Below are 25,640 nucleotides of genomic sequence, written 5' to 3' on the forward strand. Positions count from 1 at the left end.
TCGGGACAAGGATACATATCTGGGTGGTGGTATTCACCTTGATTGGTATTCAACTTGATGATTGCACCCTCCGAATTGAGTCGTGAAAGATGTTGACCACGATGCTACTGATGTCACCACGGGGTTTCAACTGATTTTCAACTGCAGGATTCAGGGAAATGTTCCAGCCGGTGGAGGCATCACGAGGTGGCCCCAGCCTCTGTTCTTCACGGCCAAACCATCCACCGAATGTGAAGAGCGTTGCTGACGAGAATGGCTGTCACAGTGACCGACACCACGTTCGAACAGTCATCTAGTCTTCCCCCAGATGGTATGTCGGCGATGCTATCCCAGCTCAGTATCAATGAATTAGCTTCTGACATGTATCCTACTCACAGAACGATAGAAGGAAAAGCATGCGACGAGCGGCAGACCCATGCCTAAGCTACTATCTTGAACCCATTACTACTCCTGATCCGCTACCGTCTCCCCCTCCTCCCATTGCTGTTCTCCAACCGGCATCTCCTTCTCTTGTCGAAGATGACACTGAGCCAGAGCACACCATCACTGTTGATCAATTCCTTCGACAAACCGCACTAGCGCAAGCGAAGCCCTACAAGCATCGACGACATGTCGCGATAGGCTCAATGTCCGATTCAGATGATCAAGCCCAAGACATCAGCGACCTTCACGTATCCCACACAAGCCGCCAACCGTTGTCGCTCAAGAAGCGGCTTGTCCGTGCTGCTGTGGCCACCAATACACCAGCCGAGGACTGGTCAACCGTCCGAAACCCTCTTGCTCTTGAACCCACGCATCAAACTACGACAAAAGCGCGCAGCGTCAAACTAGCAGATCCCAAGAAGAACCAGCCTCCACGTTCACACTCGTTTACCAAATCCAAGCACGGTTCCGAATTAAAGCGAAGAGTTATCACTGACTGGCAGACGATTCAAATCGATGGCTCCATTCGAAAATTCAAACCTCAGTCCAAACGCACTAAACTGATATCGAAATCTACCCTTCAATGCCTCCCGCTCTCCTTCGTTCCTCTTGCCGAAGCCGAACGCCGCTATGCACTGCTTTTGAAGCGACCAAAACCGCGAGTTTCCGCGAATATAAGCTATTCTTGCGTTGACTGTTATCTCAGAAAAAATAATACTCAGCCCCAAGATCGAATACCACTTGACATGTGCCCAATGTTATCTGAGTCGCCATCCGTTGATCATGGACCCTCGCCATTCAAACCTAACGTCTTACTTCCCGCTGTCTCTTTATCTTGTTCGGCTACCGAGCCTACGACAATCATGACAGGCCCCAGAAATGCAACCGAAAAAACAACTGTCAACCCTTGCATTGGAACCCTCCTTCCACCACCCTCAACTTCGTTGCGACCTCTAGGATCCTTCTTTCAAGAGTTTCTTGACACTGCCAGAGCAGAGACGCAACGCACACAATCAATGAAGAAATCGGAGAAGCCTAGGCGTCGGCCAGGCCCGCGTCATCGTGGTAACAACGCTCTTTCCCCTCAACCTCTGCCGATAACGAGCCTGAAACCCTTTCTTCACAACTCCGTTCACGGAAGCACTCTCCCGCCTACCAGTTCATTTCTGTCATCGAAAACGCCATGTGATCCAAGGCCACGCTCTCGACCACACTTTCGCGTTCCAGCTCCACCTAATGCTATGCTTTCCATCGACGCAGAAACACCCACACCATCTTTTCCCCAGACTACAAGCGTGTCGTTGTCCTGATCATCGAGTTCCTCGTAGTCTCACTCGCTCACTGTCGCCTTGTTGATGCGATGCTTTTCGAAATTGTACTACACTAGAGCATATATCGTATTCTGGATGATTCCGAGACCAAGTAAGACCCTGGAAGCAAGTTCAACATAGGCATATTAATACGTGCATCATTGAGGGGACAGCCAAAAAAGTAACAAACTTGATGTGCGGATATCTGTCTCAGTCAACATCGTATCGGGGATTGCGCACTTTGGAGCAAAGAGAAAAACGTGATCGCGTTTGCACGTGCTCCAGCGCCGTTTCTTTGATTTTGATCGGGGCGTGTCTTGTTCTTTGGGCAGTGCACCTGAGACGCAACTTTTTACGACGACGACATTCACGACCTTCTTCTGGTTCAGCCGAGTATAAATTAAATGCCGCCCAGGAATGCGTTCCTAGCGCGCAGCCTTCGTATCATTCAGAGCTATGGTGTAGATTGGTGCGTGCTGGTAGTCTTGGGTGGTCAGGCACCCGTTTCTAAACTAGACATGGCAGGGCTCTCGCCGTACTCATTGCGTGAGTGACAAAGCATGTGCAATCCATGAATCCTCAAACCTTCCAGCTTATTCTCCAACTTCTATCTGGATCGATTTCAGAATGTGAGGGCATACCGCATCACCCAACTCGCTGCTCAACTTCTAGATTCCCGACTTCGACCTCACAGACACTTCGATACAATATAGCTTCGTTGCGAAAGAGGTCTTTCCAGTATGGTCCCACGTTCTTCTCCCACAAAAAGTTGTGAACGTCCTCCAGAACCAAACGCTAGCCTATATCCTTGGCTTCTGCTTCATCATGGTCGTCATAAGCAACCTTATACTGAGTCGAAATATGTGGGACTTGCATCATGCGCTATTGGGCTGTAGGTATGGCTTATTCCTGCCGAACACGCTCATCCATCGTGGCTCACAGTAACTGTTGCTTTCTCATTCACTGGAACCTTTGTGGAGATAGTTCGAATAACAGTCGGGCGACCACGACCAGGTACGCACTCTAAACTTATCGCTTTCTTCACCCGACGTCCCCAGACTTCATCGCTCGTTGTAATCCCTTCGCAAACGCTACGAATGGTCATTTCTATGGACTGGCGAATGTTACTACTGTGTGCCAAACGCCGGTTACAGAGCACATCATTAAAGATGGGATGCGGAGCTTCTTTAGCGGACACGCATGTTTATCTTCGACTGGCCTCGGCTACGTCAGCTTATACTGGGCTGGCAAACTGCAGCTTTTCAACCAAAGAGGCTTCACTGTAAGTTTACATGCTGTAGAACTTGGCATAGATTGCTCACATACTCTAGTCCAAGCATTGGCTCGTTTTTTTCTCCGCTTATGTTGTCCATTTGGATCTGCATTACGCGTGTAACTGATCATCGCCACCATTTCGAGGACGTTACGCTTGGTTTTTTCTCTGGCCTTATCCCAACCTACGTTTTCTACCGGCAGTTTTACCCACCGCTGGAAGACCCAAATTCGCATCTGCCTTATCCCCCGCGATCTTCCTCCGGACGTAGGACTTGGACGCAACCAACGACTTGGTTTTCGTCTTCGGCCGATGTCGACGACGGGCCAACACCACTCCTTCCTACGAATCGTGGGACAGACACGCGAGCCTCGGTCTCGAATATTGGCCACGTTGAAGCCGAGCTTGAGGCAGGTGGACTGGTTACCACACCGTTCAACCCTGAACCAAGCCGGACTCCGTCAGAACCTCCTCTAAGAGGTTATTAGCTCCCGTATAATCTCTTTAATTTTGTTGTATTCTGGGACTAAAAGGTGTAATTCACTGGCAAATACCGCGCCAATCATGAAGAACAGCCCTACGATCTCAATTTAGCCACTGTCAGAGCAAAATCAGCTGTGATACGGGAGATGAACGGCCAGAAGACGGGTCTGAGAGATTCTAGCTGGAAATAGTAGACATTTGGTCAATGCTCGTTGCCAATAATGCAGAGCTCGAGGAAGAATGGCGCTCTACAGGCCAAAGTCGGAACAAAGTCGTAGTTGTACTCAACCAGTCCCATCTGGCATCTGGCAATCCATCAAAATGAGATAACCGGGTTGTTCGGAATTCGACACTGACTTGTTGGGCTCGGCGGCGCCGCACGTCAACTCAACTCCCTTCTTTCCTTCCTCCCTCTCTTTTCCTCATTCTTTCGTTTTTTCTTCTTTCCTCCCAGTGAGGCTTCACCTACCATGACCTGGACCACTATCAAGTCTGTGTACCTGAAAATCACTCTCTCTCGTTTCTCCATTGCATTCTTTCTTTTCGTATTCATCCACTGCTTTGCGGAGGGCTTCATTCAAGCATTCATATTCTCTCAAGGTCAGCGGAGGTCATTTCCCACTCTATTCTCGCTCAGCTGCCCCTCAGATTCAACCGCCAGCAATGTGGTTACCTCGATCTTGCGGCAGACCAACGTCCCTCGCAACAACTTTGGCGTCCTGAATTCACCCTATGGCAACACTTCCCTCGATGTTTGCAACATGCTCCGCCCTGATCTCAAGGAGCAACCTTGCGCGCCAGTGTTCCAGAAGGGCACGCCCAATCTCCCACTTCCAACCGAGTTCAATTTGACGGTGCGTGTCGGAAACACCTGTTCTCTTCCAACAAATAACACTGCGGCAGTCCCACATCTTCCAGCAAGGGCTTCAAGTCACTGTACGCAATTTCTGAGTGTTGATTGCCTTCGCTCATGGCCGTTCTAGTCGACTGTTGGTGGCGGCGTCAAGGTTGTTCTGAACGATAAGCCCATACAGCTGAATCAGATGTGCACATTGGTATACTTACTAGCCACCTGCCTCAGCTTGCCCTCCCTGATGCCCAGCGACTTAGGTCTTGACGTACCCACATCAAATGCTCATGAATGCTCAGCGCGAGGATGTCGTCCTCGTCCTTTCCCAGTTCTGGATATTTGCGCTTTCTTTCTTCGGGGTGCGTTCTGATTTAGTCTGCTTTGACTCTCGCTAATTACTGCAGATTGTCTACGACTCCATCCCCCATCTGTAAGCTTGCGTGCGTGTGAATTTGACCAACCGAACTTACGGACATTAGTGTCGCCGCAATCTGCTGCCGGACTTTGGCGACGGCTTGGTCTATGTATATCGTCTGGCGAAATGGCGACAACCAGTACCGCTTCGCGATGTTGTTGAGCTCAGAAGATAGCCCGTGCAAGCCCCTTCAATTGGACGACCTGTTCCCTGGTTATTTTGCGTCGCGTCAAGCTCTCCAGGTACTATTCATGACCATTAAGCCTGGTTCGTGCACTGACCCTTTCAGATTCCTGATGTTACGCTAAACATCATTGCATTCATCCTCTCCATCTACCTATCGAGCAAGCTCATCAAGGTGCCCCTTCCCTCCGCTATTTCACTTGGTAGTCTCACCATCTATTAGGTATATAGCGCCAACACTTTCAACCGTGTCGGAGCGCCGCCTGCCATCATCCGCATCTACAACTATTTCTTGGCTGTCTTCGTGTCCTTCCAGGTTTGTCTTCGTTCTCTCGTCCGATTTTTGTTGATTTTCCGCCCCGGATAGGTTTCTGCCCTGCTGCTCGTCTCTGTCATCTGCCTCTGGCTTGATCAGCTCGTTAACCGCGACAATGCCATGTCTGGTTTCACCTTCCATCGGACTTTGTACCTCGCCCTGAGCATCTTCACCCTGGTTGTGAGTAATCATCGTGTAAAATTCACAAATTCTAACGTTGGATCCTAGTTCCTTATCCCGTGGATTACGATTGTGCGCTTCCAAATATTGAGACGTTGATTGGTCTGATTTCTGCAGGGCTGGTATGCTGTACGGCGCGAACGGAAGCGGTTGATGGTCGTTTTCCTGACCCTTGGCACCATCGTCTTCGCAAGTTGGGTTTTGATGCTCAAATCTTGGAGGTAAGTTTATAGCGCTCCGATCAACATTTCGCTCAACGCGGTCAGCTTCGCCTGGACCTTCATGAACTGGCCGTTCTTCTCCGTTCAGTTCACCGCAGCAAGTGTCTCGCTCCTCTCGACCATCATCTTCGGTGTCATCTCGTATCTGCATTTTGACAAGGGCTTGGCTCACTACTGTACGTCTGCGTCCCCTTCGCATTGCACCTCTTATACCCATTAAACTTACAGTGTACGTCGACGATCAACTCGCCAAAGCGGGCTTCGAACCGGAACTCTTCGAGAAGGACCTGGAGAAAGGCGGGGCCGAAGACTGGCGGGAGATTGGGCTGGATGATATTCCGACCTATACGCTGCAGTTCTCGACGTCTTCGGACAGGATCGGACATGATCACGATTCCAAGTGAATCTAAAGAAATGTACACTTTCAGTTGTTGTTCCAGTTTTCATCTCTTTTTGGACTACTTATAGGCCGGTACTTACTATCTACACCTTAAATGTAGTAGACGTGATACCTGGATGGTAAAACTTAAAGCAAGATATGTATTTGAGTTTAGGAGGCAACTTCTAATTGTGGGTCATTATGTGTCCATCGAGATCTCTGTGCAAAGCAAACGGGTGGAATTGCCCGCGCTATCCTTGAAAAAAACGATGTCACCCTCGTCTTCAATAAACCTACACTCGGTGAAACTTCTATACAGCGCCCACATCAGGTTCTAAATGGTGGTCAATTCCAAGGTGGCGGGTGAAGAGCAAGCCGAACCGTAGAGTCGTAATTATAATGCTGCTTGAGAACGGGCTTGATAAGCTTTGTGACTTGTGGCTGATTGTCTTCACCCTCGATCAGCTATCGCGCAGACGGCCATGAAACAAGTCTTACAGAACGGAACGGAAGAGAAGAGATGGTGTGTAACCTGCACTAAATGTGAGTGAAATGCGGGGTTTGACTTTTGGCGGTAAGCTCACGTGGTCGTGGCCCAGATTCTTGAGGAAGAAGCGACCCATCCAGCCCAGTGCAGGTCTGTCTACAGTCGAAAGGGCGCCGCGGAGAAACGTCCATTCGCCCTTGCGATAATGCGGGACGGTTGGATCGGTGTGCTGCACATACGTTACGGTAAGGATCCCTAGGATATATTGGTGAAAAGGGCACAACGTTGCTCAAGTCGTGCACCAACAACAGTTCACCCACTAGGGAGAGATTAAACACGGCAACACTGCTACAATGTCACTTACGAGGTACGGGACGAAGTAGAGGCGGATAAAAGCTGTGAGGCCGTTCCGGGTAATGAACGTATAGCAGAGAAAGGCCATCAAGGCCAGACCGACATCAGAGACCAACACCGTGAAGCGATCACGTGGCTTGAACAGGGGCGAGAATGGCGAGAAATGCTAACGAGTTTACAGCGAAGGAGTAGGTGTCTGGGCGAAGCACATACGTTTGTACCAAGAGGGTATTTATGGGACCCTCTGACATTGATAATAAGATATGCAGGTAGGCCGGCCAGTTGCATGACGAGGATTTCGATGAGGCAGTATAATGGGCTATCCTCGAAGGCGGCATGGTAGTCTCGAATGCCAGCAGCATCAGCTGGAGGAAGATTGAACTGCGATCGCGTTCGAGGAACGTAGTTTTCGTCTCCTTCAATAGATGCTGCCTTTTTCTGCAACACCTGGTCAACCAATCGACCCTTGCGACTCCAAGGTATCAGCCTCACATGATGCGTACTATGCGTAGCCCGGAAGGCGAAATATGGGACGAAGAGAAACTGTGAAATGATCAGTCATCGCAACTAGTAATGGTGGATCGCACAGTATGAGCAAAGAACCCAATCATATGGTTCACCCAACTGAAATCGGACAAGGTTCCATGCCCGGCTTCATGCGCAAGCGTCCACAGACCAGCGAAAGAAAGACCTTGTAAAGGCCAGTATGCGGACCAAGAAACCCAACGGATGACATTCCCCAAGGCTGGGCTGACATGAAGCGACTCAGATAACCATTCCAACCAGGTATCGAGTCGACAGCCCAGTTGGTACATGAGAAAGACCAGCGTCGCGTCTCTCATCGCATAGTAGACGCCCCAAGTTGTTGACTTTCGGAAGAGATGTCTGGGAACGGCCGCATATAGCTCGCTGAGAGTGACCTGTTAAGAAATTGAACGGAAGAGAGGACGAAACGGAGAATATACGTACATCTGGCGTTACATAGGGAGAATATTTGCGGTCGAGGAATTCGGGGGAGTTTGCAAAGAAACGGGATTTGGATGGCATGGACGACAATGTGCAGAGGAAGGCCGTGATGGCGTCTTTAATGCGGCTTGTGTGCTCAGGGCTGCGCTACGAACAGCCAACAGCGGCCAATCCTGAGTTGCATTCCCGGCCCGTCAGGCTGGCTGTTCTAAGTGCCTCGTTTCAATCGTTTCATGAATGAAGTGATGGAAAACGCCGTGCAACCTTTGACACTGGGGCTGTCACCGTGACATTCACTCTGCAAAATTCTTCGAACTTCAAAGCAATGTACTAGTACTACTTGGATCAAAAACGAAAAAAAAGCGCAAACTCAAGAATTAACTCGGCCTCAATCCGCAGAGGGCGGACAACGTTGCAGCAACGTTACTGTGATCAATCGCAAGGGTCGACGCGTTCATCAACTCCGTCGAAGCCTCCCGCACCCACACAGCCTAACCCGCGACCATAAATAGAAATGACCGCTCGATACCTTCAGAAAATAGAAATGTATATATCACCGCTAGCTTTGGTAGGCGCCGCCAGCTCTGGTCTCGTCTCTTCTAGTCTCTTCGTTTGCCCACCTGGGGGCCTCTTGCCAAGTGGACTCTTGCCGTGCAAGGATTTCTGATTGGCGCTTCTAGCCATGGCTCAGGACAGCCAAAGCATGTCTCAAATGTTCCCCGGAGGTATTTGTTACTTCCATAACCCTCCGAGTCATGTGATGTTTATGCTCAAACGCCAGATACACTGGCACAGGAGCATACCAGTTTGGCACTCCTTGCAGTATACAACTTCCTGCAGATATTTGGTATCATTACTTTTTCTGGTGATGCTGATTACTAATATACTTTCCCAGGATTTATGATCGTGTTAATAACTCTTATCATTGCATGGATTTCTCCTGGAGTTCACCGGTCACGGGTCTGGTACTCATTCATGCTGTCCTGGCTATTTTTCTGTCTCTCCTACTTCATGCTTGCTGGGAGTCAAGTTGGGCCAGAGCCTCCGGCCTCTGTCTGTCTGGTACAGGCAGCACTGATTTATGCTGGACCAGTTCTGTGAGTCTCAGTTGATTTTACTTGGAGCTTTAGCCAAATTATTAAATTTAGCACCTCTGCTGGAACACTCTCAGTGATGCTGCATGTTTGTTTTTTATTATTATCTGTTTCTCTCTAATCAATGCTAAATAAGATGTATCTGATCCTCTGGTCTGTCTTTAAAAATAAGGCACGGCCTAGCAAAAGACAAATTACAATGGTAAGCAATTTTATAACACTCTCAGTGCAACTTTACTGATATTATTACTTAGATTCAAGTTTATCCATATATTGTAGGGCTTTTGACACTTATCATTGCCCTTGGTGTATCTGCACTCCCTTATTAGCTGAAAACTCTACTGATATCAGCCTAGATTGGACTTGCACATCCATCCATTGCTGCAAGAGATGACACAGGATTTTACTGTCATTATACCAGCAGCATCCAGTATGTGTTGAATATCTGTTGGAAGTTTTACTCTAATTGCAGTTTGAAGACCAACAATTACTGCTGTGGTTGTGCTTTTAACAGTGCTTGTTATGATAAGCTTTGAAGGTGAATCTTGTGTTTGGAACTTCTTTATATGTTTGATGTCTGCTACTAGCCAAGACTGCTTTGTTGCTTTATAGGAACTGGACCGCTTTCCGGAAGTTTCACTCGCAGGATGGTATATCATTGGCCCTCATTGTTCGCCTGTCCATCTTCAGCATTTTGCCTATGGTTGCTGGAGGGTATGCCTGCCTGGTTTCTTTTTATCTTGATATTCAATACTTTATTATAAGGTTAACTGCCCTCTCATTCTTCACTCAGTCCACTGTGAATGGAGCAAAAACACACCTTGCAACAGCCATTTGTCGGTAATTTCATTGTCAGGCCGGTCGATCTCAATTATCTTCTTAGTGCCAAGCGCCGCAGGCTTCATCTTTGGAACTCAGAATGTACTTGAATCCAACTTGTGCTCGGTCTTATACTCACAACAGATTCCTAGGACATTCTCAGAGGGTTGATGTTCTGGAAACCGAAGGCGGAAAGTGATGAGACGGAACCCAAAGACAGTGCAGTGGTTTAGTGGTACAATGTGACTCCGTATACATACGGCAGGGAGACCGAAATCGAACTGTTTAGTTTGCGACCGCATCCTCTTGTCAGGGTGGAGGCGGAACCGGAATTTGTGTATTGAGGAGTACGATAAATTAGCAGCAGGTAGAATATCAATGGTGGGTTGGCTTTTTCCCTACAGTTAATCAGAAGAAGAAACGGTATTTGTGGGCAACCCACCGTCTACAAACATATTCCTTGTGGCGGCAGGCAGCGTCGCGGTCATGCCATCCAACTCGCGCGTTAACTTTACCTGGCAGCCCAAGCGACTCGTATCCGTAAGCCCAAACGCCATATCGAGCATGTCATTTTCGTCGTCCTCCGGCTCAGGAAGCAGATCGTAGTATTCTGGCGGCAGGATAACATGGCAGGTCGAACAGGCAACTGAGCCTTCGCAAGCACCTGGATAGCCCTTCAACAATAGCCTGCGGCTGAGGCGAGACTCGCACCTTCTAACTCGATGTCATACTCATGCGCAATAGAAAGAAGATCATCTCCTTCGTTGGCTTCCACCGTCTTTACCAGTTCTCCCTTCGAGTCTTTGAAGTGTATTTTGATCCTAGACAAGCCTGACTTGGTAAACAGAGAGGAGACAGCAGAATAAGCCACTGACCCAGTCCCGGGAGCCGGACGCGTTATATCTCCATGCCGCAAAACTTTTCGGCGTTAAGCTTACAATTCGTGCTTTGAGAGTGCGACGGACCTGACGACACGTGCAGGTATCGCGTCCTGGGGTAGCTTTTGAAGGGTACACGACTTAGGGTGCGTTGGTGTTGTGCAGTTGACCAGAATCGTCGGCATAGTGAGGGGAACATGGAGGTTTGTGCCGACAAGTTTTGTGTCACGCGTCAGTCGTTACTTGATCGTGATTACGCAATGGTTAATTTTGGGTTTTACAGTAGATACTCTAGTCTTCCGCCTCCCCGGCAACGATAACATCGTCTGAAAGTCGATCAGTAAGGTATCGATTATTGGCTCGTTATATCACTGACCGATTTTGAGTACTGCCCGCACAAGCTACAAATGAATTAGTGACACATTTTTTGTGAAAGTTGCCTTTTTTACCTGTGTGGCTAGCAAATATTGTTGTCGCTTGGAAATAAGTGGGTCGTATACAAATTGTTTCTTCATGTCTGGACGAATTCAGAATCTTTGCAAAAAATGATCCATTTGCGTCACGTACCATTCTCCCCCCTTCCGTTGCAATCTATTCCAAGACGAGAGTCCCCTTCTGTTATCTGCCGGCTCTTGACCTCCGCCAATGTCTCGATAGGCGGAAGACCACTGTTCTCCGCCAAGGCCAGAGGGATTGCGTCGAGTGCCGACGCGAAGGCTCGCATCGCGTATTGTTCGATTGAAGGAATCTAGAAAGAGACTGAGACGATGACTTGAGGCGATTTGTTTGATTCGATCACCTCGTCAGCTGCTTTCGAGACCGCAATCGCGCAGCTGATGTCCGCTGCTCCCCCACCGTAGACGACACGGTTATCAACAACAAGATTCCGGACTACGCAGATGGCATCGTGTAAAGCACGCTTGGCCTCATCGACAATCTGCAGAGAGGTCACATGTGTTTGGAGCTGACAAATTGGAAACTCGCCATCTTGTTACTCCCGCGAACAAATATGGTGACCGCTCGAGTGTTTGCGCACTCTTCGATGACCAACATCTTGTCCCTCGTTGTTCCAAAGGAGATTTCCCGCACAATTCCGGCTTTGCCGAGCTTTTCTGGGGTAAGATCCTCGAAACGAGGCACAATACGGCCTTGAGTGGCGATTGCGATAAGCTGAGAGTGGATGAGTTTGAAGCTAAAAAGCATATCTGATGTTACCTCGATTTCAGGCCCACCAACCCATCGAACTGCGGGAAGTTCATTCTGCATCAACAAATGGTTTGCCTCGTCATCGAAGCCCCATTGGCAGATGACAAGGTTGGCCCCAGTGTCTTTGACGAGCTTGATCATTTCTGCGAATTTCTCTTTCTCATATTCCCGTAACTTGTTGAACTCTTCCACACTTGTGATATCGAGGTGATGTTTTGTCTTGGGTCGCGGAGGTTCAAAAGGGCATGTCAGTATAGCGAGGTGCGCGTCCCTGATAGCATGCGGCATTTGTGGATGGGACATGTCCTTGTCGATGAGCACGCCTTTTATTAATGTTGTATCGGCGAGGGAGCCACCAACTTTCCCGTCGACTTTAATGAGGTCAAAAGGCACATCCCGGCGTTCGAGATCAGCTACGGTCAGGACAGCATCGACGGCAATCTGAGCGAATTGTCTGTGTTCTTTGGACACACTGCAAGGATTAGCTAGTATCATTAGGCAGAACGAAGAACACACATTTTGCTACCCAAACTCGTCATTGAAGCCTTAAGGAGATTGTCGGTGTTTTCCTTTGAGAATTCGACGCGATCCGATATACGGTCAAGCTCTTGCACTGCTACAGAGCAAGCACGGTCGAATCCATCTGCAATCCTGATTGGATGTATGCCTCGGTCCAGTAATGCCTCGCTCTGTTCCAGTAACGCGCCAGCCAGAACTTTTGTGGAGGTTACGAGTTCCGAAATTTATACGGACCAAAATAACGCACCAACAACACCGGTTGTCCCATCTCCGATCTCGTCGTCTTGACTCTTGGACAACTGGACTAGAAGTTTTGCGATCTGATGTTCAACCTCCATTTGACTGAGAATTGTCGCCCCGTCGTTCGTTACCGTAATGTCGCCATCGGGTGAAATGAGGATTTTGTCAAGTCCTATAGGTTCATGGTAAACAAAATCTCGAGGGATGCAGACAGGCCTATGAACAACCTCTTGGACCGAGCGATGTGCGAACGATATTAGCGACAGTCCGTGCAGCAAGAATGTGGGACTAGTTTGGTCAGTTTATACTTTGAATGGAGTTTCTGCACCAACTTTAATCGCCTCGATTCCATGGGTACGGGTCTTTTTGGCTTGTTCACGCAAGATGATGAAAGGCCGACCATACTAGGTCAAGGGTCAGATATAGCTGGGATTTAGCTGGTTTTCATACCTCATCCGTCGTATATATCGCGTTCTAGAGTGTGTAAATGATGCCCAAACACGAGCAACGCGCGTACCTCTGTGTCGATGCTCATCGTCCGAAAAGTAACGCGTCGTGTGACGGGCAGTGACATTACCACTTGATTCACTCTCCCACCACAAACACTCCCCTGCCTCCATCGCATCCTCCATCGAGCCCTCCACCACTACCATTCGAAGCGACGACCTTTTGAACCACTTTAAAACGAAATGGAACACGAGATTGATGCTTGGATTGAACAGCTGAGCGCATGCAAACAGTTGACAGAGGCCGATGTTAAGAAGCTATGCGACAAAGTTAGTCGTGCGACCCCAATTGTTGTCCCTTTCATATCTTTCTAGGCCAGAGAAATTCTAATGGAGGAATCAAATGTTCAGCCTGTTCGCTGTCCAGTGACGGTTTGCGGTGACATTCATGGCCAATTCGTGCGTCGCAGTACACCTCTAGGAATGTCTATGGCTTATCTTGCGTTTAGCATGACCTTTCAGAGCTTTTCCGTATCGGCGGCAACTCGCCTGATACCAACTATCTCTTCATGGGGGACTATGTTGACCGTGGCTACTACTCTGTTGAGACAGTGACACTTCTTGTCGCTTTGAAGCTGCGCTACCGCGATCGTGTCACCATCTTGCGGGGAAACCATGAGTCCCGACAGATCACGCAAGTATATGGATTCTACGACGAATGTCTCCGCAAGTATGGCAATGCCAACGTTTGGCGGTTCTTCACCGACCTTTTCGACTTTTTACCTCTCACTGCCCTTATTGATAACCAAGTCGGTTGCTTCCTTTATCGCATGGCGCATCTGATCCGAATTGATAGATATTCTGCCTCCACGGTGGTCTTTCGCCTTCCATCGACACGCTTGACCATGTCCGCTCTATTGATCGTGTCCAAGAAGTTCCTCATGAAGGCCCTATGTGTGACTTGCTGTGGTCCGACCCAGATGACCGCTGTGGTTGGGGAATCTCTCCGCGTGGTGCAGGATATACTTTCGGACAAGACATTTCTGAAGCCTTCAATCACAACAACGGTCTGACTCTGGTTGCTCGTGCCCACCAGCTTGTCATGGAAGGCAAGTATTCGTCGTTGTCGTCGTGGTCAAGCCTGTGTCTGACCTACTTCCTAGGTTACGCTTGGAGCCAAGACAGAAACGTGGTCACTATTTTCAGCGCCCCCAACTACTGTTATCGTTGCGGCAATCAGGCAGCAATCATGGAAATAGACGAAAAATTATCGTATAGCTTGTGCGTCATGGCGATATTGCCGATTCTTCTAGTTGCTGACAAATATCAGCCTACAATTCGACCCTGCTCCGCGAGCCGGAGAGCCACTTGTCTCACGACGTGTGCCGGATTACTTCCTTGTGCGTGATTCACTCCTTTGTCTGTTGTTACCTTAACCAACTTTTCTCAGTAATTGTAACATGAACCATATATTTTGGTCTCTTAATCGTGATCTGTACTCCAGCCCCTCATTCCAGACTCTCGCGAGCATCAGCTCACCAGAAGCACCTCCCTCAACAACTCCAACGCATCTTCTTTGTTTTGGACACACGGACTTGTCAATGCTGCACACGCATAATGCCAAATAAAAAAATTCCTTTCTCGCTTATTTGAAATGTTTGGGGGTCGCTAAGAGTACAGGTGCGCAAGAAGGTCATACTAATACATTAGAGTCATGCGGACTGCCGGAGTTTTTATTCAGTGGAAAGCACTCCGCGTTCAGCCTTGACCTGCAGTGAGTCAGCGATATGACTTTGGAGAACTTGAGCGGCGCATACGACGTCCTCGCTAGCGGTGCTTTTCTCGTTTTTCCAGACTTCGGTTGTTTCACGGACGGTCTTCCGAACGAGTACTTGTGGGCCTGTGCTTGTGTCGTCCGTCTTAGCACTGGAGAGTGGACCATTGACTTGGTCAAGCAAGTCCGCTGCTTCGTCGGGCGAGTGTCGTGCTTGAATGTATTCGACTGTGGTCCCTTGGAGGTCGATTGGCGAGCCATCGGCCTTGTCAGCCTAAGAATGATTCAGGCAAGTCGGAATATGCATATGGGAATCTCACCTTCAGTGAAGCCTCCGAGGCGCTTGCCAAATGCTCATTCCATCCGGGAGCGTGCTTGTGTGGGGTCGATGTTCTGTGCTGAATTCCAGCCATATTCCGTTTCTTTTCGAGTTCGAGCAGCTGTGGCATATTGTAAATGAGGGCGACGAGTCTCGGCGCTGGCAGTTACTTCGGGGTCATTGTCGTGCATAGTGCTTGAATGTCTAACCCATGTCGTCATACTCAGAATCGGGTAAAAGACTATAGGCGCTACTGACCGAACATTCAAGGCGCCAACAGGACGTGTTTGGAAGACTGCTTTTCGAAGGACTGAGCGTGCTGCGATTTTCGAGTACATGATGAGGAGCTAAGAGGTCGAGTGTCGCCTATGTAAGCCTCACGCGACTGGGGTATGCGCTAATTGGTGGAGCTTGGCGCGTGACCGCTAAGGTTTTGGCCAACCAGAGCTTGGCATCGCGGCTGCTCTTCCGCCGTTCCGCTGCTTTCATCTCATCTCGATTAGATGCGCTTTGGTTACGACCTTTACTGCCTTGAAAATCTGTGGTGAAACACTCCATGCGACAAGGACTGATTCCATCCATCTACCTCAGATCCCAATCGCAATGGACGGCAAGAATAGTCTTCTTCGATGGCAAGCAGCCGCGTTGTAATGCGGCATTACAGGCAGACCTTTGTCACGAATGGGAGATAGATAGCTGTGCCCTCGGTCATCATTCCAGCGTTAACAACCTTTTTCCTTGACCCACATGCCCGAAAAACGCAGCAGAAAGGCTCCTCGTCTCCATTTCCCTCCAGAGCCCGCCTATGTCGTCCTAAAGTCGCAATCAGACTCTGTGTCGCTACGTGATTTGGTGCTTTCCCGATGCAAGAGTCTGTCAACAAAATATCGCCCAACCTGGTGGCTTCCCAAGTGCGTGTTTCGCGTGGATATTACGTGCATTTCGCTAAATTCAAATAGTGGACACATGCACACTATGCATTCCGTGCTCGGTGACTTCTCCGAGGTAGACAAGGTCTGGTACCAGAGGTACGGGCTTTCATAGCCTTCGTCCCAAGTTGACGCGATAGTTTTTATCTAGACGACTGCTGAGACTAGTGGATGGGGGAACATTGGGATTGGATTTCGCGCCGCCAGACTCACCGGACATTCCTGACGACACTCCGATAATCGTCGTTCAACATGGATTGACTGGTGGTATGTCCTGACAATTATTCGAAAAACAAGACATCCAACATCCACCAACAGGCTCGCATGAGCCCTACGTGCGTTCAGTATTAGCTCCGGCAACTGCGCCCGTCGATCGTGGTGGACTTGGTTATCGCGCTGTCGTTGTGAATTTTCGTGGATGTGCGTCATCATAGCCTGCGTGTTTTTTTGTCTCCTTCAACTTTGTTAGGTTCTGGTGTTCCAATCACGAGTCCAAAATTCTATACCGCGGCTCAAACGGACGACCTGCGACAAGCCTTGACCTATATCTCATCAAGATTTCCCAATGCTCCTCTCGTTGGCCTTGGGTTTTCCATTGGAGGCAATGTCCTCATTCGCTACCTTGCAGGTGGGAGATGTTTGACCAGAGCATCGGCGAAGCTTATTTTTGTTTCCAGAGGAGGGGGTGAACAGTCGTATATCTGCAGGTTTGTGACTGCGAGGGTCTGTTCGTTACTGCCATTGAACTTGATATCGCAGCCGCAATATTAGGAAACCCATGGGACCTTGTCAAAAACACTCTAGGGTGGGTTGATTTCCTAGGTCTGTACCGTTACCCATTATTTCCAGTCTTCACGACAGCACCATGGGACGTTATGTCTACCTTCCAGGCATGGGTGCCAATATCAAAAGATTGTTACTCCACCATCAAGCTATCTTCTTCAAAAACCCAGCCCACCCGACTGCTGCTGCCCTCCGCGCCGCCTTACACCTAAAAAAGCCTACTCTAACGGACTTTGACGATATATATACGCGCACTGTCGGCGATACTCCACCGTTTCCCTTCAACTCTGTTCACGAGTACTACGCTTGGGCAAGTAGTCACGAGGTCGCTGCAGATGTCCGTGTTCCTTGCCTTACAATCAACGCTGCAGACGACCCCGTTGTCCAGCGAGTCCAGATGCCTGGCGCCGATGCGCAGAACAACGGATATGTTGTGACAGCCATAACCGAGTCTGGTGGGCATCTAGGGTGGTTTTTTGGACGCAAAGGACGCAAAAGGTGGACGACGAAGCCAGTGCTTGAGTGGCTGCAGCTGTTTGGCACGGATGTTGTCCGAGACGTGCCGACTGTTGTTGTCTCCGTGGATGACGATGGGTTTATCAGAGAAAGCCAGTGGCCAAACCTTGGTTGCAAAGAAGTTGGCGACATGCTTGTCGATGGAAACCGTCCTAGGAAGGAGCTTTTCTTGCAAGGGTTCTAATTCAGACATTAGCTATAGGTCCGTATTATATGGTAGAGTATATGTCTAGATAATCGAAATGAACCACGTTCATGCCTCATCGACGGGAAGAGCAGGCTCCGGGGCCTCTTCATGGACCTTTTCCTCTGCTACTCTTTTGTAATCAGCCTCCTTCAAGCCAACTTTCGCCCCTAGTGCTTGCCAATTCTTCATCCACAATGCTCGCCGCTCGTTTGTGATATCTGCAAATGATGTCAGTTCCATGCAGTTTGACCACGAGAGGCCTACCGACGAGAGCAGGCCAGTACTGCTCATGCTTGTAGTCGACAATCACGTCTCCGCCCCACCTTTCCGTGACCATTTTCGAATCAAAGATACCGTCCTCGACAACTTTTGGATTGAACTTCATCTTGAGACGGGTGACGGGGTCGATGAACGGCGTTATGAATTTGAAGAATGCATTCAAGAGGAAAGGGACATTGAGGATCAGCGCGTAGTGGAGTCGCTCCGGATAATGGTCTGCGAAATGTTGAATATAAGGCCTGACAGAACGCAAGTTTGACCTTGGAGGATGTTAAGCACCGCACGGGCGGTACCGAAAGATGGGTTTTTGGCTTTATCTGCATAGTCGACGAGAAGATCGAGCGATTCGACCCCGGCAGGCATCATGTCGATGCAGCGCTCCAACATCCACACAGTGAATTCTATTTGTTGTGGAGGCTCGTTTGTGTTCTGTCTTGAAGGCAGAAGCTATAAGGGTGTTAGGATAAACGCATGTGGGAGAGAATGGCGCTCACATAAAGACCTGGGCTGCCATTGACGTCGTGGCCGAAGATAATTTGCTTCCCTGTGACCGCCTGGCGACGCGTAAAACCCGCTCCGCGACGCGTTCTTCGAGCTAACTCACCTCAGGCTCGACATAGTCGGCCTTTAATTTGTCATATATTCCGTATTGTCGCCGCCAGGCCAACGTGGCATCGAGGCGAGCTTTGGCAACGTCGACCTTCCATTTACTGGCACGAAGGTACCTGAAAAATATCCTCTGCACCTACTTCGTCTGTCGAGAGCCGCGTACCCACCTCAGAATGCACTCATGAGAGACCCACATCTTCTCCTCATCGGACAGTCCTGTCTCTGAACCGGTTGGCTTGAAATCTGGGTCGGAAAAGTGTGATAAGACAGTTTCTTGCATTTTTTGCTGCTCTTCAGTGAGCTCAGCTGGCTGCAGCGGCTGTGCAGCCTGGTTTGGGGGAGAAGTAGGGACATAGACGGTTTCTGGCATGGATGTTGTGGACAGGAAGAACAATATAATACGAAATCGAATGATGACGGCTTTATTGCGGACCGGGATCGGCTCAGGCCACAAATAAGCGAACAAGGGTTGTTTGGTCCATGCTCAGAGCAAGTAGCAGGCTCGTCACTGTGACGCAGGCGCACTTGCGACCCACCACCACCACTCGTCTTCTTTCAGCATCGACAAGACGCGCCATGTACCCCGACGTCGTTCCCTATAAAACCGGCAATCTCAAGATTCCTGATAGCATCCACACTCTCTAGTTCGCCGTCCAAGCCAGTGGGCGATATACCCTACTTATCTAATCAACCCCCAGTTACGAGTTGAGCGGAAACCCAGACGGCTCTCCTGTTGTCTTCCTCCACGGAGGTCCTGGCGGTGGATGCGTCTACGATTCAGGCCACCAAGACGCCTCGTTCTTTAACCCCAAGAAGTACAACATCATCCTCCATGACCAACGAGGGTCCGGGAAATCCACTCCGACCGCGTCTTTAGAGGAGAACACAACTTGGGACCTCGTCAAGGACATTGAACGTCTCCGTGAACACTTGGGAATCCAGAAATGGCACGTATTCGGCGGATCTTGGGGCTCGACTCTTTCGCTGGCCTATGCGCAGTCACATCCAGATCGTGTGAGGAGCTTGATCCTGCGGTGGGTATTCGTTCAACATTTGCCGGGAATCTTACCCTCCCGACAGAGGAATCTTCACTCTGAGAAAAAGGTTCCTTATCTCTTCTACCCCTGACGAAGCTCCGACTAACCGGTCTACTTACAGTGAACTGGACTTTTTCTACCAAAACGGCACCTCGCACCTTTTCCCCGAAGCCTGGGATGAATACATCTCCATCATCCCTGAGCCTGAACGCCACGATATGCTGACAGCATACCACGCACAATTAAATGCGGTGGACGACGAAACCAGGTTTGTCGTAGGCACCGACAAAGGATTCATTGTTTTGACGCTTCCCCAGAATTACCGCAGCTAAGGCATGGACTAAATGGGAGTGAGTATCTTCCTCCTGCATTTTGCGCGTCATTCATGTCACAGAATGGCGACTTCGAGACTTTATGTAGATCCTGAATATCTGGCTCGAGGTATCTCGCGCTTTTTATGGTTTTGACCACCCTCTCATCACTTTTCTCAGCTGACGGAGACGATTTTGCCAAGTGCGAAAATTTCACTACATTTTCAGTTTCTTGGTCTGATCCTCGCTGCTTAGTGCATTTGCCCGCATCGAAAACCATTATTTTGTCAACGACGGGTTCATGCGTGATGGTCAGCTTCTTGAACCGCAAGAGATCGATAAGATGTCGGTGTTCTTCCCTCATTCTGCTCTGTTCTTATCTTTTCCCAGTCGCCACATCCCGTGCATTGTTGTTCAAGGCAGATATGATGTCGTGTGTCCGGCTACCACTGCCTACCAGCTGAAGAAGGTACGTTCTTTGCGATGCAGCGTTATAGCCCTAAAACATGATAGGCTTGGCCTGAAATCACACTTCACATCGTGCCCGATGCTGGACACAGTACTCGCGAAAAGGGAATCGAGGAACTTCTCATCAAGGTCAGAACTAAACACAATATTCTAATCTAACTTGCTCTCTAGGCTACCGACCAATTCGCAGACTTGGAAATGTAAACGAAGTAAAGAATTAAAGAGGTGTAAATTATCATGGACGTGTATTCCCCAAGAACAAATCGAACCGGTTCATCGTCTATTCGTCGTCAGTGTCTGATTCAAAATCAGATGCTGGGAGCTCGGTGGTGGGTGTCGTCGCCTCGAAATTCTCCTTGGGAGGATCGGATGGTGGGAGCCTGTCATCGTCCTCCCCGTCGGAGTTGGTTATCGAGATGGCGGACATTTGAGAGGAAGGCATAAAGTCGTCCGCCTCCTCCTCCCTATCTGCTTGTCGTCCTGCTTCTTGCAAGGTTGCCTCTAATTCCTGAACATGCGCCTCCTGGCTGGAAGTCAACTCTTCAGAGTCAGAGTCAGAGTTAATGTTGTCCGAGTGGGGGCCCGCTTCTGTTTCGGTGTCTGCATCGCTGGTGTCCTCCAGATCTCCCCCCCAAGGTAACGCGAGCTCGCGGACTGGGGGCATCGGAGTCGCAGTGGGTGAAGCCGAACGGCTCTTTGACGCTTCTTGACTGCTGCTGATGTATTCGCCGTCAAAGAGGGAGTTGAAGCTCGAGTCAGTGGAGACGGGGGCCATGGTGTAGTTTGAAGAAAGAGAAGCAGGGCATCCTCCTGCCTTTTATACGCCCGCTGTTGACCTGTGGACTACAAAGCGGTTCTCAACAAAAGGTGTGTCAACAAAGGCGAATGTGTGCTCCATCATGATTAACACAATTGTCTACATACACTTCCTAATTAGATCTAGCACTACTCGAACGAATGAAAGGGAACACTCTACACTGCCGCTTTCTCTAAGGCGGGTATGTGAACTGCCCCGAGCCAGGCAAGGATGATGTCCACTCGTGGACCATGGAGGGGAATATTGATACCAGTCATCTTGGCAGCACCCTTCTTTGGGCGACTTTTCTCGGATTCTTTCTCCCGTTGGCGAGCGGCCACGGGAGCAAGAAGAATGCGCACGCTGTTGAGCGCTTGCGCGTAAGGTGAGGGCGGCGCCGGTGTGGCGGACCGGGTTGCCGATGGCGATGTAGAAGTCGTGGAAGAGGATGCAGACGCCGTCGGAAGGTCATCTGATTCCAATGTTGATCTCCTTGACTCCGCAAAGGCATCAGCAAGCTCTTTCTCAATGGATTCCGGCACTTCGAGAATCTCTTCGACTCGGGCCTTCCCTTTCTCCTTTTGCTTGGGAGGGGACTCCGGTACAGAGTACGCCGCTATGCCGGTTTTCCAGCTAGCCGCAAGACGATCGAGAACCTCCAGGAACTCAGCTTGCGCCAATGAACGGGGAGGAAGGAAAACGGGATAGCCCTCGAGACCATCAATTATTTTTGCAGTATTGACGAAAGTGGGTAACATGGTCGTGAAGTCACCCAATAAAAGGTAGCAGAGGAGGATACTGAAATGAGCCTCGACGAGGAGGGGATGATAGGTCGTAAAGGTTGTTGGGAGCTCGTAATCACTTTCTGAGTACGGTAATTGTCCCTGTTGTGAGAGTGGCGTGGGTGGCGTTTGAGTTCCAGGACGTACAGCCTCCGCAACCTTGAAGGCATATTCGACCTTTTCGACAATGGTCTTGTCTATCCCAAATTGAAGTTGCGCTACAGCGTTGATCGAATCAAAGTGCGCAAGAAAACGCTCATGATCCCGTATGCTTTTCCTAACAAGACCAATGATTTGGTCGCGCGTCTTCTCGCGCTCTCCGTTGACCGTATTCCACTCGCCATTCTCTGCGACACCGAATATCTCGCGGTATGCCTGAACTTTCTTGCCAGAGCTACATCCCAAAGGACCTTCTGGATTACCGATTTCAACGCCACCATAGACACTGCCTTCAAGAAGGCTTAACCGCAGATCAACTCCATTGACGGAACTACCTCCAGGCGAGGTTGCAGGGAACTTGTAAACGCCTTCAAGTTTTAAGATGGCGGATTCGATGATATGGATAGCTTGCTGTAGATATGTCGCTCCTCGAAGGAATAAAAGTTGCGGTTCAAGTGGCGTGGGTGCATCAGGTAGAACTGATGGATGTGGCAATAAAGCATCGTCCGACTCTCCTTCCCCTCCAGCGTCCCCTGTTTCTTCATCTGGGACGGGTTGCACTTTGCTCTTGCTCCCACCCTTCCTCTTTTTACTCCCCTTGGCCCCGTTCGCCTTGCCGTTCTGTGTTGGGGCAGAATAATTGTGATGATGCGACACCTTTGCTTTTCGAATCGCCCGAGCTTCCTTGAGAGCGTGTGTAAAATCTTTGGTGGCGAGGGAGAATTCATCGCGGAAAGAGTGGACGATCCCACGCGTCCGATAATATTCCAACTTTTGAGGCTGTCGTTGAATGAGTTCATCAAGTACTTGCGTGGTCGTGAATTCTGCAAGTTGCCTGTGGCTGAGTTAGAACTACTTGGTCTTGGAAAAAAAAACATTTCCTGACCTTGATGGAATTTTCTCGTGGAAAAAGTGGACATATCGCGCATCGGGGTCGTTAGGATCGACTTTAAGCACTCTTTCGGCAAGGTCGTCAAAAACTGTCCCACCCTGACGATATCAGCAGTTGAAATTTGGTTGAAGATAAGCTTGAGTACCTGCATAACCATCACAGAACTTGCAATTTCGTCTGCCCGGTATGCAGCTGCCAGTTTTTGAACAGCAAGTGCTCGTAAACGGTGTATGCGCATAGCGCTCATGGCAACATTTCGGCCATTATTGTTGTTTGTACCCCACGCATTAAAGCCTAAATAGGAAGAGCCAATACTTGACGAAGAGCGCATTGAGCTGAGCTCAGCCGCAGAAAGACCGGAAGACGCCCTCACACTCAACTCGGCTGCTTCGTCTATGAGTCGTCGGATGGCAGTTACGTTTCGGAATACTCCCGGGTCTATGGGAGGTGGAGCAGGTTTTCCAGGGTCAGGAAATGAAAGATTGGGGGGTATGTTCGTCGGGAACGAAACCGTTGTTGGAGTAGATCGTGGTGAGTCTGGCGGGGACTGTCTTGGTGGACCGATACGTAGAGGATTTGTGATCAGAGGATCAGAAGAAGCTGCCCAATTGGGAGGTAGTCGTGGCGGAGCAAGGGTGGCAGGGTCAACGTTGAGTGTAAGTAAAGATTCGAGTAGTTCAACTGGGAGTTGCAGCCATGGTCCCTAAAAAGCGGTATATTAGTATGGTTCTGACAGTATATGAAGGTCGACAAGGCTTGGGTTGTGGTGGGGAACGTGAAGTGAACCAGCGTAAATTACGCACATGATATGAACTGATATATCGCCAGTGCTTGTTCCGGCTAATCGAGAGGATGGATTGGCGAGTTAGGTCGTCTTGTTTAGAGGTTGAATCTTTAGTGGCTTCAGCATCTCGCGCTTTTGCAGCAGCAGACTTCTTGGGTTTCTTCTTTTTCTTCTTTTTCTGTGCCCCATCTTCAACCGCACTATCTTCAACAGGAGTTGGAGGAGTTTCGACGCGCGTAGCTGGAGATTCCGAGCGCGAATTTATAGTCGATTCAAACAGCAAGTCATTGGCGTCCAGGCTTGTTGACATCGTCTTCGAAACAGAAAATGGTCCGTGACCCGGCCCGTGACTTTTTGATCGCGATGTGTGCTTTTTTTTCTCTCAACTTGTCTTGCAGCTACGAAACAAAAGACGTGCTGAGGACAGACTCGAGTAATACCTTCGGTCTCAGTAGAACTTGATGCTCTACCGTGCCACTCTCGTCTCCAACCGTTCTGCGCGTCATTCTCCGCAAACCAAGCTCGGTCGTCGCCAAAACCACCCCTTGAGGATGACTAGTATCTCCCTCCCCCGACTGTGGGTCAAATAAATCCACCATGACGCGCTCGTCGAAAGTTTGGCCGCTCTCTATGATGACAATGTCGAAGTTCGTTGACATGATACCTACGAAGTTACTTCCCAATCGCTTCTCGACGGGATCGCCACACACCTTCTTTGCACAACTTTGCAAATGCGAGAACAGACTTTGCTATCCGGGTTATTTGTTGGCCAAATGTGTCCCGGATCCACTGTCGCGACATGGATTCAGCACCGACAGCCAGCAGAATATCCGCTGCCCAACGGTAAATAGTCTCCTTCAGCTCCTCCAACGCGTACTCCGCTAGTCCTGGGTAGAGCGTGTGAACGTGTCTAGGTGGCCAGTCAGTCCGCGCTTCAACAAAAATCAATCCTCTGACCGATGGGTTAGCGCACGCCATCGCGCGGATGTCGGTTGAGGCTCTGGACAAAACATGAAATGCTTGGAGAGCACTCGCCACATAGCTTCGCACCTGAAAAGAAGATATGCGAATAAACTTGGGATAAAGTTGTCTCCGCCTTGGCTGGTAGCCCCAAGGCGAAAGCCGACACAGCACGGGCAACACATGTCGCGACCCCAGCCTGCAAAACCAGCCCAACCAAAGTTGGGTCACTCCCAGTTGGCCACGCCTCTAACATCTTAACAATATGTGGGCCCAAACGGGTGTCAGTCTCTTGCATGGCCTGTGTCGATGCATCCGTCCGCGACTCGAACGTGGAAAGCTCAATGGCTGCGCTGCTGAACCCAATGAGTTCAGAGTTGATGTCGCAGACAGCTTGAATGATGGATGACCCCGACCAGTTATCTGTCCGTGTCATGAACAGGTCGTTACTCCGAGACCGCGCCTGCTGCTCTTCAAGCATAATAGACCCATTCCCGGACCAAGCTGAAGTAGACTGATATTGTTAGCCTTGGTGAGTCAATTAAATGGCCACTCACGCTGCACTCTAATTTCCTTAGTCGGTCAAGCTCGGCTTCTCTTGCCTGTAACACCTCTCTCGTCCCTTTCAACGCTCTTTCAAGGGCTGCACACCTTTCTTGAAGCTTTACCACTTCCGCTTGAGAACGAGCAAGTTGTGTTTCAAGTCCGCGCCGCATAGGCGACGGGTCGGAAGCCCTCAACCGGCGGTCGTTACCCGTTGTGTCTAGTTGTTGTCTGTTTACATTCTGTCAAGAGTCGTGGGATCGATAAGGAGGTGGACAAGCCTTGCAAATAATTCAGAATCCGAAGCTCCTGGAACGGCAAGATTCCGGAGGTCGAAAAAGTCGAGAGTGGTGTTGTACAGCCCTTGCAACATCTCCTGTATTGGTGGCATCAACAAACCGGGGAAAAAAATATCGATAATCGCTTGGCCGGCGCTGGAGCAACAGCCTTGGACCCGAGCCGGACATGAT

At 49.6% G+C, this 25,640-nt stretch overlaps 13 protein-coding genes across 13 annotated transcripts; 6 read left to right on the plus strand and 7 right to left on the minus strand.

Annotated features, from left to right (window-relative positions):
- Positions 1 to 2,137: 2,137 nt before the first annotated feature.
- Positions 2,138 to 3,494, plus strand: MIND_00250900 (Diacylglycerol pyrophosphate phosphatase 1 Short-DGPP phosphatase; the record flags this gene model as incomplete). Its single annotated transcript, XM_037359389.1, has 7 exons — positions 2,138 to 2,202; positions 2,259 to 2,279; positions 2,326 to 2,362; positions 2,406 to 2,471; positions 2,520 to 2,625; positions 2,676 to 3,015; positions 3,065 to 3,494. The coding sequence occupies 7 exons, from the start codon at positions 2,138 to 2,140 to the stop codon at positions 3,492 to 3,494; spliced, it is 1,065 nt and encodes a 354-aa protein (XP_037224484.1).
- A 465-nt stretch (positions 3,495 to 3,959) lies between these two features.
- Positions 3,960 to 6,058, plus strand: MIND_00251000 (uncharacterized protein; the record flags this gene model as incomplete). The annotated part of the gene is made up of 14 exons (XM_037359390.1): positions 3,960 to 4,089; positions 4,138 to 4,343; positions 4,393 to 4,425; positions 4,473 to 4,544; positions 4,600 to 4,698; positions 4,744 to 4,769; positions 4,819 to 4,996; positions 5,044 to 5,112; positions 5,161 to 5,253; positions 5,305 to 5,433; positions 5,482 to 5,505; positions 5,551 to 5,654; positions 5,700 to 5,830; positions 5,883 to 6,058. The coding sequence occupies 14 exons, from the start codon at positions 3,960 to 3,962 to the stop codon at positions 6,056 to 6,058; spliced, it is 1,470 nt and encodes a 489-aa protein (XP_037224485.1).
- A 174-nt stretch (positions 6,059 to 6,232) lies between these two features.
- Positions 6,233 to 7,921, minus strand: MIND_00251100 (Fatty acid conjugase; the record flags this gene model as incomplete). The annotated part of the gene is made up of 10 exons (XM_037359391.1): positions 6,233 to 6,367; positions 6,415 to 6,482; positions 6,532 to 6,565; positions 6,618 to 6,775; positions 6,827 to 6,839; positions 6,885 to 7,040; positions 7,088 to 7,312; positions 7,367 to 7,417; positions 7,462 to 7,794; positions 7,844 to 7,921. The coding sequence occupies 10 exons, from the start codon at positions 7,919 to 7,921 to the stop codon at positions 6,233 to 6,235; spliced, it is 1,251 nt and encodes a 416-aa protein (XP_037224486.1).
- Positions 7,922 to 8,522: 601 nt separating this feature from the next.
- On the plus strand, positions 8,523 to 9,986 carry MIND_00251200 (uncharacterized protein; the record flags this gene model as incomplete). The annotated part of the gene is made up of 12 exons (XM_037359392.1): positions 8,523 to 8,565; positions 8,622 to 8,687; positions 8,736 to 8,937; positions 8,989 to 9,022; positions 9,071 to 9,136; positions 9,189 to 9,242; positions 9,291 to 9,364; positions 9,414 to 9,472; positions 9,522 to 9,648; positions 9,700 to 9,770; positions 9,818 to 9,855; positions 9,906 to 9,986. The coding sequence occupies 12 exons, from the start codon at positions 8,523 to 8,525 to the stop codon at positions 9,984 to 9,986; spliced, it is 915 nt and encodes a 304-aa protein (XP_037224487.1).
- Positions 9,987 to 10,157: 171 nt separating this feature from the next.
- On the minus strand, positions 10,158 to 10,816 carry MIND_00251300 (Ferredoxin; the record flags this gene model as incomplete). The annotated part of the gene is made up of 4 exons (XM_037359393.1): positions 10,158 to 10,417; positions 10,465 to 10,588; positions 10,629 to 10,686; positions 10,719 to 10,816. The coding sequence occupies 4 exons, from the start codon at positions 10,814 to 10,816 to the stop codon at positions 10,158 to 10,160; spliced, it is 540 nt and encodes a 179-aa protein (XP_037224488.1).
- A 106-nt stretch (positions 10,817 to 10,922) lies between these two features.
- MIND_00251400 (T-complex protein 1 epsilon subunit) lies at positions 10,923 to 13,131 on the minus strand (the record flags this gene model as incomplete). The annotated part of the gene is made up of 13 exons (XM_037359394.1): positions 10,923 to 10,957; positions 11,008 to 11,032; positions 11,081 to 11,148; positions 11,199 to 11,379; positions 11,431 to 11,568; positions 11,601 to 11,801; positions 11,847 to 12,309; positions 12,354 to 12,552; positions 12,604 to 12,768; positions 12,824 to 12,884; positions 12,929 to 13,000; positions 13,047 to 13,070; positions 13,114 to 13,131. 13 exons carry the CDS (start codon positions 13,129 to 13,131, stop codon positions 10,923 to 10,925), a joined length of 1,650 nt encoding a protein of 549 aa, XP_037224489.1.
- A 154-nt stretch (positions 13,132 to 13,285) lies between these two features.
- MIND_00251500 (Serine/threonine-protein phosphatase) lies at positions 13,286 to 14,495 on the plus strand (the record flags this gene model as incomplete). Its single annotated transcript, XM_037359395.1, has 6 exons — positions 13,286 to 13,372; positions 13,418 to 13,501; positions 13,552 to 13,851; positions 13,899 to 14,323; positions 14,373 to 14,442; positions 14,493 to 14,495. The coding sequence occupies 6 exons, from the start codon at positions 13,286 to 13,288 to the stop codon at positions 14,493 to 14,495; spliced, it is 969 nt and encodes a 322-aa protein (XP_037224490.1).
- A 280-nt stretch (positions 14,496 to 14,775) lies between these two features.
- Positions 14,776 to 15,473, minus strand: MIND_00251600 (uncharacterized protein; the record flags this gene model as incomplete). Its single annotated transcript, XM_037359396.1, has 5 exons — positions 14,776 to 14,811; positions 14,860 to 15,090; positions 15,137 to 15,256; positions 15,306 to 15,339; positions 15,394 to 15,473. The coding sequence occupies 5 exons, from the start codon at positions 15,471 to 15,473 to the stop codon at positions 14,776 to 14,778; spliced, it is 501 nt and encodes a 166-aa protein (XP_037224491.1).
- Positions 15,474 to 15,882: 409 nt separating this feature from the next.
- On the plus strand, positions 15,883 to 17,547 carry MIND_00251700 (AB hydrolase-1 domain-containing protein; the record flags this gene model as incomplete). The annotated part of the gene is made up of 8 exons (XM_037359397.1): positions 15,883 to 16,046; positions 16,095 to 16,163; positions 16,216 to 16,331; positions 16,383 to 16,484; positions 16,534 to 16,692; positions 16,742 to 16,771; positions 16,824 to 16,869; positions 16,914 to 17,547. The coding sequence occupies 8 exons, from the start codon at positions 15,883 to 15,885 to the stop codon at positions 17,545 to 17,547; spliced, it is 1,320 nt and encodes a 439-aa protein (XP_037224492.1).
- A 69-nt stretch (positions 17,548 to 17,616) lies between these two features.
- Positions 17,617 to 18,817, minus strand: MIND_00251800 (CRAL/TRIO domain-containing protein; the record flags this gene model as incomplete). The annotated part of the gene is made up of 6 exons (XM_037359398.1): positions 18,606 to 18,817; positions 18,434 to 18,554; positions 18,324 to 18,383; positions 18,090 to 18,276; positions 17,815 to 18,045; positions 17,617 to 17,768 (listed from the first exon to the last, which is right to left on the minus strand). The coding sequence occupies exons 1-6, from the start codon at positions 18,806 to 18,808 to the stop codon at positions 17,617 to 17,619; spliced, it is 954 nt and encodes a 317-aa protein (XP_037224493.1). The 5' UTR covers positions 18,809 to 18,817.
- Positions 18,818 to 18,885: 68 nt separating this feature from the next.
- Positions 18,886 to 20,458, plus strand: MIND_00251900 (Proline iminopeptidase; the record flags this gene model as incomplete). Its single annotated transcript, XM_037359399.1, has 10 exons — positions 18,886 to 19,082; positions 19,137 to 19,472; positions 19,519 to 19,743; positions 19,793 to 19,825; positions 19,870 to 19,916; positions 19,967 to 19,988; positions 20,042 to 20,131; positions 20,177 to 20,255; positions 20,300 to 20,383; positions 20,426 to 20,458. The coding sequence occupies exons 1-10, from the start codon at positions 18,919 to 18,921 to the stop codon at positions 20,456 to 20,458; spliced, it is 1,113 nt and encodes a 370-aa protein (XP_037224494.1). The 5' UTR covers positions 18,886 to 18,918.
- A 768-nt stretch (positions 20,459 to 21,226) lies between these two features.
- On the minus strand, positions 21,227 to 24,007 carry MIND_00252000 (CRAL-TRIO-N domain-containing protein; the record flags this gene model as incomplete). The annotated part of the gene is made up of 4 exons (XM_037359400.1): positions 23,687 to 24,007; positions 23,029 to 23,586; positions 22,878 to 22,981; positions 21,227 to 22,826 (listed from the first exon to the last, which is right to left on the minus strand). The coding sequence occupies exons 1-4, from the start codon at positions 23,975 to 23,977 to the stop codon at positions 21,227 to 21,229; spliced, it is 2,553 nt and encodes an 850-aa protein (XP_037224495.1). The 5' UTR covers positions 23,978 to 24,007.
- A 58-nt stretch (positions 24,008 to 24,065) lies between these two features.
- MIND_00252100 (CRAL-TRIO-N domain-containing protein) lies at positions 24,066 to 25,627 on the minus strand (the record flags this gene model as incomplete). Its single annotated transcript, XM_037359401.1, has 6 exons — positions 25,452 to 25,627; positions 25,185 to 25,401; positions 24,718 to 25,141; positions 24,625 to 24,667; positions 24,378 to 24,577; positions 24,066 to 24,331 (listed from the first exon to the last, which is right to left on the minus strand). The coding sequence occupies exons 1-6, from the start codon at positions 25,559 to 25,561 to the stop codon at positions 24,066 to 24,068; spliced, it is 1,260 nt and encodes a 419-aa protein (XP_037224496.1). The 5' UTR covers positions 25,562 to 25,627.
- Positions 25,628 to 25,640: the final 13 nt, after the last annotated feature.

Source organism: Mycena indigotica (assembly GCF_014461135.1).
Source record: "Mycena indigotica strain 171206Taipei chromosome Unknown Mind.scaff0002, whole genome shotgun sequence".
NCBI lineage: Eukaryota > Fungi > Basidiomycota > Agaricomycetes > Agaricales > Mycenaceae > Mycena > Mycena indigotica.